The 12,198-nt window shown below is 35.4% G+C and overlaps 3 protein-coding genes across 3 annotated transcripts; 2 read left to right on the forward strand and 1 right to left on the reverse strand.

The window, feature by feature from the left end:
• Positions 1–44: 44 nt before the first annotated feature.
• LOC131782463 (uncharacterized) lies at positions 45–2,710 on the forward strand. The gene is made up of 5 exons (XM_059099192.2): positions 45–217; positions 1,513–1,548; positions 1,819–1,853; positions 2,223–2,301; positions 2,486–2,710. Exons 4-5 carry the CDS (start codon positions 2,266–2,268, stop codon positions 2,708–2,710), a joined length of 261 nt encoding a protein of 86 aa, XP_058955175.2. The 5' UTR covers positions 45–217; positions 1,513–1,548; positions 1,819–1,853; positions 2,223–2,265.
• Positions 2,509–6,725, reverse strand: LOC131782460 (sn-1-specific diacylglycerol lipase ABHD11-like). The gene is made up of 5 exons (XM_059099190.2): positions 6,560–6,725; positions 6,124–6,271; positions 5,279–5,611; positions 4,773–4,960; positions 2,509–4,183 (listed from the first exon to the last, which is right to left on the reverse strand). Exons 1-5 carry the CDS (start codon positions 6,676–6,678, stop codon positions 4,030–4,032), a joined length of 942 nt encoding a protein of 313 aa, XP_058955173.2. The 5' UTR covers positions 6,679–6,725; the 3' UTR covers positions 2,509–4,029.
• Positions 6,726–6,837: 112 nt separating this feature from the next.
• Positions 6,838–12,038, forward strand: LOC131782462 (ras-related protein Rab-35). Its single transcript, XM_059099191.2, has 6 exons — positions 6,838–7,003; positions 8,141–8,191; positions 8,567–8,690; positions 9,718–9,842; positions 10,285–10,409; positions 11,427–12,038. Exons 1-6 carry the CDS (start codon positions 6,949–6,951, stop codon positions 11,553–11,555), a joined length of 609 nt encoding a protein of 202 aa, XP_058955174.1. The 5' UTR covers positions 6,838–6,948; the 3' UTR covers positions 11,556–12,038.
• Positions 12,039–12,198: the final 160 nt, after the last annotated feature.

Consider the following 12,198-nt stretch of genomic DNA (forward strand, 5'->3'; position numbering starts at 1 on the left):
AAATTAGGTTCCGGTATCGGAACACCCCTGAACCATCCCGACTGGAACACGTTTTCATCATCTTTCAACAATAACAGACTGCTGGATGCGACGAGACGGCAGAATGAGAGGCGTATCGCCATTTTCTGCTTTCGTTCTCCTTTCTATTTTTGCAGTTTCAGTCTGCAAAGATAAACAGGATTCAGGCAATGGAACTATTGTGAGAGCCCGTTTAGAGGTGTGTTGAAGTCAGCTTGTTTGTTTATCATGTTAAAACAGACCGACTTTTCAAGAGTGGAAGGTTCGATCTGTTAAACAGCTGTAAGATTCTTTGTTGGAACGGTAGTGGCGCAGGTTTCTCTGCTCCTCCAGTAAAATAACTCATTCAATGAAAGTATTTTTTGTACGTAAGTAGCCGTCCAGCTCCTAAAGGGTAAAATAACTGCAACTTTAGAAGGCGTGAATTATTCCTTGTCAATTATTGAGCTTCCTTCTTTGTACTAATCGTCTGCCCAGAAGCCATCAAGATTATTCATGTCAATTAAAGTTAGGCATGCCTCAGAAAGTTTTCTCATCATTGGATCTATCAAAATTGATAAAATCGCTTTAAAATGATTACGCACTGCAATATCGGAAAGAAAAAGGAAACTTTTCATGTAGTCCTTGATTCTTTTGTTGCAAGTCGTTCACCTCTTTAATATTTTATTGTCTGTGGTCATTGTGGTGAAACCCTCTCATCTTTTTTCATTGGCTAGAGATGGTGTAATTTTTCTGTTCCTAGAGCAATATGAGATAATTATTCCGTTAGGCTGCGAGGGAATTAGCCTGGTAAATCTTATAAGGAGGGTGGCTGTGGGGATGGCTATTCTTTTGAGTGTTGAGAAGGGGCACATATGAACCTCATGGGATGAATCAATTGAAAATTCTTAAATTATTTGTTTTGTTGGAAGTGTAAGATAAAGTTAAGATAGGGTCAGGGAATGATATCTTGAAAAACCATGGCCAGGCAAACTCTCCATTTGGTCACTGTTTGCAATACCTCTTGATATATTTTTCATAGTGTGCTTACTTTGGTCAGCAACTCTGGTAGAAATGTAAAATGTGTTGCTAAATTTGTTAAATATTAATCACAGATTTTAAAACAAGAGTCTAAGTCTGTCAATTAGTCTTGGATTCATCAAGAGAACTGAGATTTTTTCTTTTTCCTTGCTCATAACAAAATGAATAATACTGAGCTGGAGAACTTACCATGTTTCTCAACTGAATAATATTTCCCTTGATAGAGTGGTTTCAAGGACAGAAGTAGAGGGAACAAAATATGCATGTTATTATTTCTTTTGTGTGCATCTGTGCACTTGTTATTGTGGTGAATTTTGGTATTTTGGAAAAAGCTTATTGATACAGCTGTGTAAACTTTTTTTAAGAACTACTCCAGCATATTTAAGGTATCAGTTTTTTTATACAACTAAGGGTTTAAAAAAAATATGTACACACACTTGGTCTCAAAGTTACTAATTGTTATATTTTTCTCAGACCTGTGGTGGATGACGTTTGAATCGCCTCCCAGAGGTAAGATTTACTCCCTGCTTGCTTTTAAGTAGGCTTTGTTAAAAAGAAAAAAAAGGAGTCTTGTTACAAGTTTCTACCTATCTTGTGAATGTGTAAATAGAAATTGAACTTGCTTTTTTGGTAGTTTACTTCATTTTCAAGTGAGAGTTATCAATCAGTCAAGTCCTCAGCACAAATAAAAACTGTTATTGTGGTACCAAAGTTAAGCTAGCTCATATTATGTCTTTTATCAGTTTAACTGAAAAATACTCTTTTTATATTTTTCCACAGGTGAAGGCTTTCATTTCAAAGCTTTTGCCTTTCCAGTATCCTTTTATTCTTGTCCATTGATGCAAATTGAAACTATGGTGCAACCCCTCTATAACAGTTTTTTTAAGGAATAGGAACTTTTGCCATACAGCACGTCTAATATCTTTTCATTAATTTGGAATGACTTTTTGGTGGGAGTGTCCATGTGTGTGTGGGAGGGGAAGGTAACCTGTATTGGACAAGCATCTGTCTAAAGGAGGTGACAATACTCCTTTTTGCTTCATGCTCAGGAAACAAGAATAAGCTTGAGCAGAGTGAGGGACTAGGTACAATTGCTGACTTCACATTTACATGTGTTTAACACCATTTTTTTCTCATCTATAATGTACCAAAAAGTGTCAGTTATGTTCCTTTATGATGTATAGCCATGATGTGAACATTAAGTACATTCCTGGTAAAGACCCAACCATGGTGTTCTTAAATTCTGACAACAAGGTGGTGCTGGTGAGTAAACTGTTTTACCATGGCAGTGTCATTTGCTAGAAGTCCCAATCTTACCTTATCTGACAAAGCTCTTAATAACTGTACAGACACTGACACCTCTTAGTTATCTGACAGCTCAATGATTCTCACAAACTTTTGTCACTGTTGTTTTGGTATCAACCTCTTCCAATGTTTTTCCATGCAGGAGGAAGATGTTTCAGAGATGAAGACAGATGAAATATCCCAACTCTTAGAAAAGCATGGATTGCCTAAGTCAGCAGAAGCCAGGAGTGAAGTTCCTGAAGAGCCAGATGAGCCAGAGGAACTGGAAGAGCCAGAAGAGCCGGAAGAAGAGGAGCTGGAAGAGGGTGAAACAGAAGAATATGATGATGATGAGGAAGATGATGTTACAGACCATACTGAACTATAAATTCATTTTCTTCCAATACCAATGAGCAGAGTAATTTGGGTAGGGTGTAGGTTTTTCAAGTGGCTATAAATGCTCACATAAACTCTTTTCCTTATATTTCACAATCAAGAAAAAATGACAAAATTTAGTTACTGGTATGTAGGCTAAATATTTTACATTTCTTTAATTGATATAATTTACAGCACAAATTGGTAGAAATGCAAAGAAAGACAAAGTGTTTAGTACAACAACTTTCAAGTCATCCCAGGCTGTGAAGGTGTTTAAGAGTACATGACACAGTTGTGGATAAATTAATTTTGCAGCTGTTGAGAAACACTCTTGCTAATTTACAAGAATGGGTTCTTGCCAAGGAAGTTGTTTTAATGCTCTGTATCTGAAAGAATAAAATTATTTGAAACAAAAATGAAATGACACATATTTATTACAAGAAACAGGTAACAAATTCTCCATGTCTGGAAATTCTCTCCTTGTCAGCATCTTAAGAAGTGTATAAAGGACATTATGGAGAATATAAATACTGATGTTGGGTGTAAAAAGTTCTGCCATTTTCTTGATTCTTCTCAAGAAGGAGGGGGTAGGGGCAGCATATGTTCATTTCCTGGACATCTCCTTATTACTCATTGGAGAAGGAAACATGGTATAAGGGCTGTTTATCCTATTTCTATCAGCAAACCCAAATCAATTGAATCAAGCTTGATGGCTCCTAATTGCTGTCTTGAATTGTGTAGTCAAATTTATTGAGAGATTGTATGCTAATTCCTGACAAAGGACCAATGCATAAAATGTCAGCTTTACAAACTCTTTACAGTGACCATTAATTAGTCACCAGTCTCATGAAAATTGACCTACCCCTACTTCAAACTTTTATCATATTTATTCCAGAATCGTTGACAGCAATGGAGAATTATTTGGCAGATAAATGGTAATTTTCACCTTTTTGGATTAGACAGGTTTGAGTTCTGCCTTTGCTAATACATGTTCAACTACAATTAATTGATTTTGACAAATGAGCTTTATTCATATGCATAAAAACATTATATCTCATTACTCTGACTGGAAACAAGCACAAATAATTTTGGTCATTGCATTACCTGAATTTAAATATTCTTGATCAAACACTGAAGATAAAGTTAAGCCTACAGTGGCAATAATATATTTTTTTACAAAATACTTCGTATGCATATTAAAAAAAATGTTCATAAATATGAATGTTATGTTGAAGCTCTTACTAAAAAGGTGTAAATATACAGGAAAAAATGAAAAGCAATTGTTCCTGTGGGTATTTGTGACAATGATCATTTTAGTACTTTCAAGTATTGCTAATGATGATCTTGTAAACATTCATCTAGGAATTCTGTCACGGTCTGTGCAAATTCTTTTGGTTTTTCTGAATGAGGCCAGTGACCACTATCAGGAATAAATTTAATGTCTGCTTTGGGAAACAGTTTACGAATTGCAGGAAACTCCTCTTGCCTGAAAAAGAAATAATATTGTGAGGTTCTTAACATTTGATATGACAGACAGGAAGAACTACACTGGATGATTGTGTCCATTCAGTTACATGGGTAACAGGTTTCAAAAATCCACATATCTTATTTTAAGTTCCTCTCTGGCTGGTAACATCTTGTTAAAAAACATCCATAAAATGAAAATGAATCAGAACCTGTCAGTGATTTTAACTTAGTTGATTTAGCATAACTACAAAATTTCTAGTGTTTTATAAAGTATTTAAGACAAAACAGTCTGAACTATTCTTAAGTTTGTTTTGGATTCCATAAAATAATCATTTAGTATCTATGCCTGCGAAAGCATCCCTATTCATGAACCTAGATGGCTTTCTTCAAACAGTCAATTTTTTTTAACTGTTAAAAATATCAGTCTGCAGAAATAAAATCTGTAAATACTGCACACATTTACAAATCTTCAATCTGTAATCTAACATACGTGTAAATTTAAAAAATTAATGGCTTTCATGCATGTAATCTTCAATTACATTTCACAAGCTTACACAGAGACATGTTCTCCAAGGTTGAGCAATGTTGAACATAATGATTGCACTTACTGGATGTAGTCTGATTTAGCTCCACCAACAAAAAGTGTCTTTCCTTCAAACTGTTGGTGAGGAAAATTTGATGGAAAGCCAGCAACTTCAGATATGTTATTCTCCAAGGCTTCAAGGTTAATTCTCCACTTAAAACCAGCAGCACTTTTTATAAGGTTGGTGAGAAAGAATGACCTCAAGAATGCATTCTGTATCCAACAATCAGAAAATATTTCAAAGAGTGAATTTTAATTAGAATTTGTCATACCGTTTGAGCTACATTTCAAGTTAACCCCTTAACTCCTAAATGTGATAAGCACATAATTTCTCCTTATAATAAGCATCCATTATCTAGCAAACAGGTAAAGAGAATCCTCAGACTTATCAGGAGAATTTTTTATCTTTATATAACACCAAATTCTTGTAACTAATTTACAAGGAAATGTGTAGCAGCTAGATGGAAGAATTTAGAATCAGATCTTGAGAGTTGAAGGGTCAAAAGCAAACATTTAATGTACTGCACTTACAGGTACAACATCCATTAACATCTTTTCAGCATCTTTCTTATCCTTGATGAGATTTAAATCCATAGCCCGCTTTGTTGCAAGATAACGTGGAATATCCTCATCTAAAGACAGTTTTGTAGGGGACATGTCTACTACTATAAGGCTGTCCACAAACTCTGGATGAGACAGAGCAAATGTCATGGCAGTTTTTCCTCCCATACTGTGACCCATTAAAATTGCTTTTGAAAGTTCCAGTTTTTGAAACAAATGCCATAAATCCAGAGACTGATCAAAGTAGTTCATGTCTGGACTATGATCACTTTGTCCATGATTTCTTGCATCAACAGTAACTACCTGTAGTAGGAGAGTGTGAAATTCTGAGATTAGATAGCTGTTTACCCATCTGCCTTCTAGTCATCATCTCTTATAAGAAGGAATTGTAATTTGAAGAATAGTTCTTTCTTTCAGTCACTTTACACTGTCTGTGTAACTTCTCACTGTCTGTCTGCTTGCCCATCAGTCAACTTCTGACAAAACAGTGTGAATCAAAGGGTTTCTACTCATATCAGATGAAACCCTAAATGTAGAGAATGCCTGAAAGGAGGCTGTTTTTACATCTCTGTATAGGTGCATGTGTCCGTCAACCTCTAACAAAGAGAATATCAAAAAAGAGTGTTTTTACTGTCCACCTGAATGTTTTTGTATCCCAAAGTTAATTATCAATCATATAATTTTTTAATTCATTGTCTACTATGAGCATAGAAATTGTCAAGTGTACAATCCATGTAATTTTTAAAAATGTGTAAACAGGAAGACCCATGACAAAACAACTAAAACGTGATTGAAAATAATGAAAGATTGTCTACCTTTCTGTCAGTTTCCCTGTTAAATAACTTGGCCAGTGTTCTCCAGTTTGTTTTTGATCCAAACAGGCCATGTAAAATGACTATAGGTGGTAAATCGTCCCCTTCAGTAGTTGCATCTATACTTTCATAAGCTAAATTAACTGCTGAACTGAGAAGAAAAGCGAAAGAAAATGAAAAACTACGCTTTAATTAGGCAAGGTTTTGCTTCTGCAGCTCAAATCCGCTCCGTAACAGGTTGCTCCTCATTACGTGTTGAGTCACATTCTCTAAAATCGAGGAAAGGATTTCGTTTAAAGTCAATAGCTTTGTTCTATTTAAACAAAACTGGCATTGGCACACAATGAGAATGTAGTTGATCTTCCTTTCCGGTCAATGCGTTTAAACAACTTCCTTAAAAGGCAATTTTGTAAGTTGTTGGAGACACAAACTTCCTCACCTCCCAGTCATAGCGCTGTAATGTGAAAAACTTTGCCATTTCGGTAAGTAGCCTTTTTTAACACGTAAACGACTCTTACAAACAAAACAACACCACCTCTTGAGGCATAAAAAGGTCATAATTATTTTCAACTGTTTATCACAGCAAAGCAACTACAAGGCGTTCCGATTAGCTGGCCAGGTTACGTAATCACAAACTCTTATTAGGGAGCCAAGCCTTTGAAGTAAGCTTGATAACAATCTGGGTCGAGCTAAGCCCCACCTCGAATGTACCACGTGATCACAACTTCTACTCGAGTCCTAACAGAAGCTTACTTCCTGTGAGAGCAAAGGGGAAATATTCCCTTTTCTATTTAAGCTTGTGTAAGTATTTTAAATGCGTATTCAGATATGGCTGCCAGGGATTATGATCATTTATTCAAGCTCTTAATCATTGGGGATAGCGGTGAGTGAGAGAAAAATTGTGACTTACTATAAGGAAACCGGACTAAGAGGTAGCTATAGTGAAAACGTCGTAAAAATTGCCAACGACATCAGAACAAACCGTAGTACTTGTAAAATCATACCGCAATTTCCAGGTCTTTTAGCGTATGCTAAATAAGCCTGATATGGTTCGGCTGTCCTGATAAGAGAGCTACTGTTCACAATTGCCCTTGTAAACAAACGGGCCGTAATTTGCTGCTTGTAACACGAATGATCATGTTTCGATGACTTCTGACGTACATTGCGAACGAATTTTGTAACCGATAGAAGTAGTTCAGTGGTTTCTTGGTAGAGCTAGGTATATCTAAGCAATTCTTTTGGTGTGTTATGTCAGCTGTTATGTTTACACAATCATAATGTCAAGAGTTTCACAACATTCAAACTATTAACAAACAGCTGATTCTAGCATTTTTTTGGGCTAGTGTGATCATTATCCTCCAACTGGCACTCAAAACGTCGCTTGTAAAGCTTCTCTGTTATGATGACGGAAACCAAAGACAAAATCCCGGGAGTTAGAACAGAAATTTGGACATAAAATCGGAGGATTAGAGGGATTGTAGCAGAATTTCACGCTAAATTTCACATAAATAGAACCTTGTGTTTGACGCGCGCACTTCATTTGAAAATACGATGACAGGGTTGAAATATTGTACTAATGAAAAGTGAGTAGAATTAAAATTTGAATCAGAAAGATCAATGTGGGCGCAGAGCAAGTAGCAAAATACAGTTAATAGGAAAAATAATTTGGTATTCCAACAAGGTGTCTAAGTCAGTTTGACCTCATGACTTTTGTGTGATACTGTACCTGTAGTGTCAAGGCTCTAGCACTTTCTTAATCTGTACAAGCCCTGATAAGGGAGAATATCTTTAAGGGTCAGTTGATGGGAGACTCTTAGTCAAAGGTGTCAGAGGTGTAAGGTTGAAATATCAGCTTCCTAAATTGATATTAATTAGGTAGGTTGTTAATTTCAGTCTATTTCAGTCTATTTCAATGCTGGGATCTCTCTTCAGTCATACATGTAGAATGTGTCCAATAGTGTAACCAAATAAGTGCAGAAATCGTCTTCAACCTTTTTTTTTTTTTTTGTTCTCTTCTTAGGTGTTGGAAAGAGCAGTTTGTTACTCAGATTTGCAGATAATATGTTTTCAGGTATATACATGAGATTTTTGTTTTGATCTCTATAGTTGAATTATGTAATTTCAAAAATGAACAGAACTGCAGGTGATGTTTTGCATGTACTAGCAATAGTTTTTAAGACCAACAGAATTGTGAGGTAAATTTCTTACTGCTTACTTATGATTGGCTAAACAACATGGTGTTTTGTCTGAAAATTTTATACGGGCAACAGACATAAAATAATACTGTGCAGTTTCCAGTGAACTGAAAAGGGCTGGCTTCTCTTCATTTTATTTTTTCACAACTAGATTAAGTCACTGGTTGTTGCTTATACATACATTATGCATTATACATGTATGTTGCTCCTTAAGTTTGACCAGATTGTCTTCTTTTGGGAAACTTTTTCAGGATCCTACATTACAACAATTGGTGTGGATTTTAAGATAAGAAAGATCAATGTTGATGGGGAGATGGTCAAATTACAGATCTGGGATACTGCAGGACAGGAGAGATTTCGCACAATAACATCAACGTAAGAACCATTCTGCAGTTAAATGTCATTTTAATTGTAATACATGTAATAATTGCATTTTTAAAAAAATACAGTTTACAGCAAGCTGATATATTAAATACAAAGGTATCAGTTTGTAAATTATAGAAAGAGGAGTTACACAATGTTAGTCTATTGTTGTGGAAGATGAATTCAGTATTGCGATGTTTATTACCAAAAAAAATTTAATTGTGTTCTGGGCAATTCATACAGCAAGGGAAACAGTACAAGGATATCTACATAATACTAATTGACTAGGTGGACCTGAAAATGTTATGCCAGGGGTCTTGACTTTCAGAATGATTGTGGCAAGGTCTGTACATTGTGACCATGGACTAAGTATTTTTTCCTCTGCAGGGTGACTTAGTGTGGTCAATAAGCATTGCTATGTCTCTTTCTTCATTTTTTCTTCCTTTTTTTTATCCTGCACCTTGTGCAGCAGTATGCCAGGCTGTGCAATTTTTTTCAGCATGGCTTGCACTGTCATGCACAGCCTTCATACCAATTTTAATGTTGTTCAACAAGACAGCATGCAAGGCCATATGGGTCATCTAATAATAACTAACATTGCAGTAAGAAATTTTTCTGATGGTAGGATTTCTACAGATGTAATTTAGTATTATCAACTGAGTTGATAACACAAATTGGCCACCATAAAGAGTTTCAAAGCTGATGTTTTGAGCATTAGCTCCTCCTCATTTGCCCTGATGAAGGGCTATTGCTTGAAATGTTAACTTTACATACTTTACATACTTACTTTGAAACTCTTTACGATGACTGATTTGTTATCAGCTCAGTTGATTATACTTAATTACCCTGTTATACTCTCCCAACAGCACAGCACCACAGTTTCTTAAGAAACTTACCCCCTTTCTACTGGTGTGCCCATCTTGGCTTGATGAACAACACAATGTCCTGTATGACAATGCATTTACAGTCCTCCTTAAATGAGCTAGATCTCTGGTGAAAATATTGAATAACTTATTTGTTTATGGCATATAATCAACAGATATTACAGAGGAACACATGGAGTTATTGTAGTATATGATGTAACAAGTGCTGATACATTTGTCAATGTGAAAAGATGGCTGCATGAAATTGATCAAAATTGTGACGATGTCCAGAGAATTTTGGGTGAGTCAAATCTCATGACATTTAAACATGCATGTCTTATTGAAATAAATGTAAGATAAAGTTTTCTATTTAATTACATTACAATAGAAGAAACTGAAAAGGGCTGATATTGCGTGTTCCTCGCGTCACCCAGAGTTGGGTCTAGGTATTTTGGCTTCCAGTCGCTGTATGTATTGATTTACATGTAGGTTTTCTTGTTTACTGGTCATAAAGTAATCTCGATGCCATGAATAGTTAATATGTACAGTGTAATGACAGCAAAAACAGCGATAAGAGAGCAGAACTTGCAGACAGCACTCCAAGCTGCAGCTGTTTAGGTCATCATGGGGATCGCAAAAAAAATTTGCGATTAAATTTGCAGTTTGGAGACCTGGTTTATAATATCTATGGTATTTAGTCAATATGCAGCATCGTAATTTGATCTTGTTTTGTTTCTCCCAAGTTGGTAACAAAGATGATAATCCAGAAAAAAAGGTTGTTGTAAAAGAAGATGCTGTGAAGTTTGCAGAACAAATGGGGATCCAAGTATTTGAAACAAGTGCAAAAGACAACAAAAATGTAGAAGATGTATGTATTGTTCTTCCATATTGTATGTTCAGGTCTGCATTTGTTTTAGGCAAAACAGGAGACACTCTCAGTTTGTGTAGTGAGAGAGACTGGTAATGGAATCAATTCCATAATTAGACACATGCAGTAAATTGTGATTAAGGTTCTTTTATATTTGACTTAATTAATTAAGTCTCTATTTTTCATTATTGTGAGCTATTTTATCAACAAAATTTTTTTTGCTTTAATTTCTGCTTCTTAAAGGATGTATATTGTGGAGTGACATATACTTAAATAATGCCATATTTAAGAAGATCTTACTTAAATTCAGCAAAACGTTTTGTTGATATTGTTGTTTGGATCAATCAATAGATCAGTCTTTGAGTCAGGTAGCCAATTAATCCGTCAGTAAATCAATCAGTTGTTCAATGAATTAACAAATTAATTAATTATCCCTTTACACCTTAACATTAGTATACAAGGTTCTCCATATTGTTCACTATACATTTTATTTAAGAGCTTCTTGAGTCTGCAAACATTTCCTTTATTCTCATGACCTCAATGTTGGATTCAAGGGTGATACTGTCAGGAGAAACTACACAGTTGATGCTTGTTGGCCATTGGGGTAAAAGGGTAAACAAATAAATCACTCACTCACTCAATCATTGAATCAATCAGTCGATAAACATCACCACCTAAACCAGTCAATAAATAAATCAATGGTTGCCAAGCAATCAGTCTTCCAATCAATCAGAATTCCCAAGTAATCAATCAATCAATCTTTGCTAATCAATGTCAGTGACCAATGAGTCATTGAAATAGTCAGTCAAGCAGCCAGTCAGCCAGTCAACAGGCTATGCAAGACATCTCTTTCTTCCATCATGTTGTTCCAACCATTCTGTATGGCTGTCCTTCTGTCCGGTTTATTCTTCAGCCAGTCAGTGAGTCAGTCTGAACTTTATGATTTGGTTAAATTCATTCTTGAACTTGCAAGCATCCAGACTTATTTCATTTCATTTTTAACACATTTGTCTGTAGGTATTCAATGCAATAACACGTATGGTTCTACGGCAAAAGAAGGAACAACAAGCAAAGGCCAATGAACAATCTGGAGTAATTAAAGTTAAAAAGGACAAAAAGAAATCTAGGAAAAAATTTTCATGCTGATGTACAAAAGCCCCAGATTTTACAGACTTTTAGCATCAATACAGTGTTAACTGTGTTAGAATATGAACCTGTATTTACCTTTTGGGTAAATTGTTAAGAGGTTGTCTTTAAGCTGGCTTGATGCCTGCAAAATAATGTGACTCAGTATGCTACATGATTCCATAATTCATAGATATCCTGTTTTCCTTGCCATATCTTCCATTGTGTACAGATCCTGCATTTGTGGCTTACTATCCTATCAAATTTATAGAATTCTGTTAATTATTTTCAAATTCTTGCTGCGCATTTGTGTGTTCTGGTAGAACAAAAGTGAAAATGTACAAATGTATCTGTAGAACTGTATAAAACTGTTCTTTTTTGCCTCAAAAAAGCCACAAGCTGGCTATGTTTGTGTTTTCTTGTGTTGCAGATAGTAGATGATGCTAGCGCCATGTATTGCAAAGGAAGAGAGTACAAAATCAATAAATTAAACCCACACAATGATTGAGGTTGTAGAGCTAACCTAGATTGATTTTTACCTAAGTTTTTTTAGTGTTGATAAAAAACAAATTTCAATGGCAAGAAGCAGTAACTTACACTCCAACTTGCTTTTAAATCAGCCTTTACAAACGTACATATTTCACAAGGCAAGTTGCTAGTCTCA

The sequence above is a fragment of the Pocillopora verrucosa genome, chromosome 2 (assembly GCF_036669915.1).
Source record: "Pocillopora verrucosa isolate sample1 chromosome 2, ASM3666991v2, whole genome shotgun sequence".
Classification (NCBI taxonomy): domain Eukaryota; kingdom Metazoa; phylum Cnidaria; class Anthozoa; order Scleractinia; family Pocilloporidae; genus Pocillopora; species Pocillopora verrucosa.

What these genes read in the sequence shown, in the direction of transcription:
- LOC131782463 (XM_059099192.2), top strand. Translation starts at nt 2,266, where the DNA reads ATGGTGTTCTTAAATTCTGACAACAAGGTGGTGCTG. An exon ending in CTGACAACAAGGTGGTGCTG is followed by an intron (nt 2,302 to 2,485) that starts GTGAGTAAACTG and finishes TTTTCCATGCAG; the next exon opens with GAGGAAGATGTTTCAGAGAT.
- LOC131782460 (XM_059099190.2), bottom strand. Translation starts at nt 6,678, where the DNA reads ATGACCTTTTTATGCCTCAAGAGGTGGTGTTGTTTTGTTTGTAAGAGT. An exon ending in TGTTAATGGATGTTGTACCT is followed by an intron (nt 4,961 to 5,278) that starts GTAAGTGCAGTA and finishes TGTTGGATACAG; the next exon opens with AATGCATTCTTGAGGTCATT. An exon ending in GCTAAATCAGACTACATCCA is followed by an intron (nt 4,184 to 4,772) that starts GTAAGTGCAATC and finishes TTTCTTTTTCAG; the next exon opens with GCAAGAGGAGTTTCCTGCAA.
- LOC131782462 (XM_059099191.2), top strand. Translation starts at nt 6,949, where the DNA reads ATGGCTGCCAGGGATTATGATCATTTATTCAAGCTCTTAATCATTGGG. An exon ending in TTTCGCACAATAACATCAAC is followed by an intron (nt 8,691 to 9,717) that starts GTAAGAACCATT and finishes TATAATCAACAG; the next exon opens with ATATTACAGAGGAACACATG. An exon ending in ACAACAAAAATGTAGAAGAT is followed by an intron (nt 10,410 to 11,426) that starts GTATGTATTGTT and finishes ATTTGTCTGTAG; the next exon opens with GTATTCAATGCAATAACACG.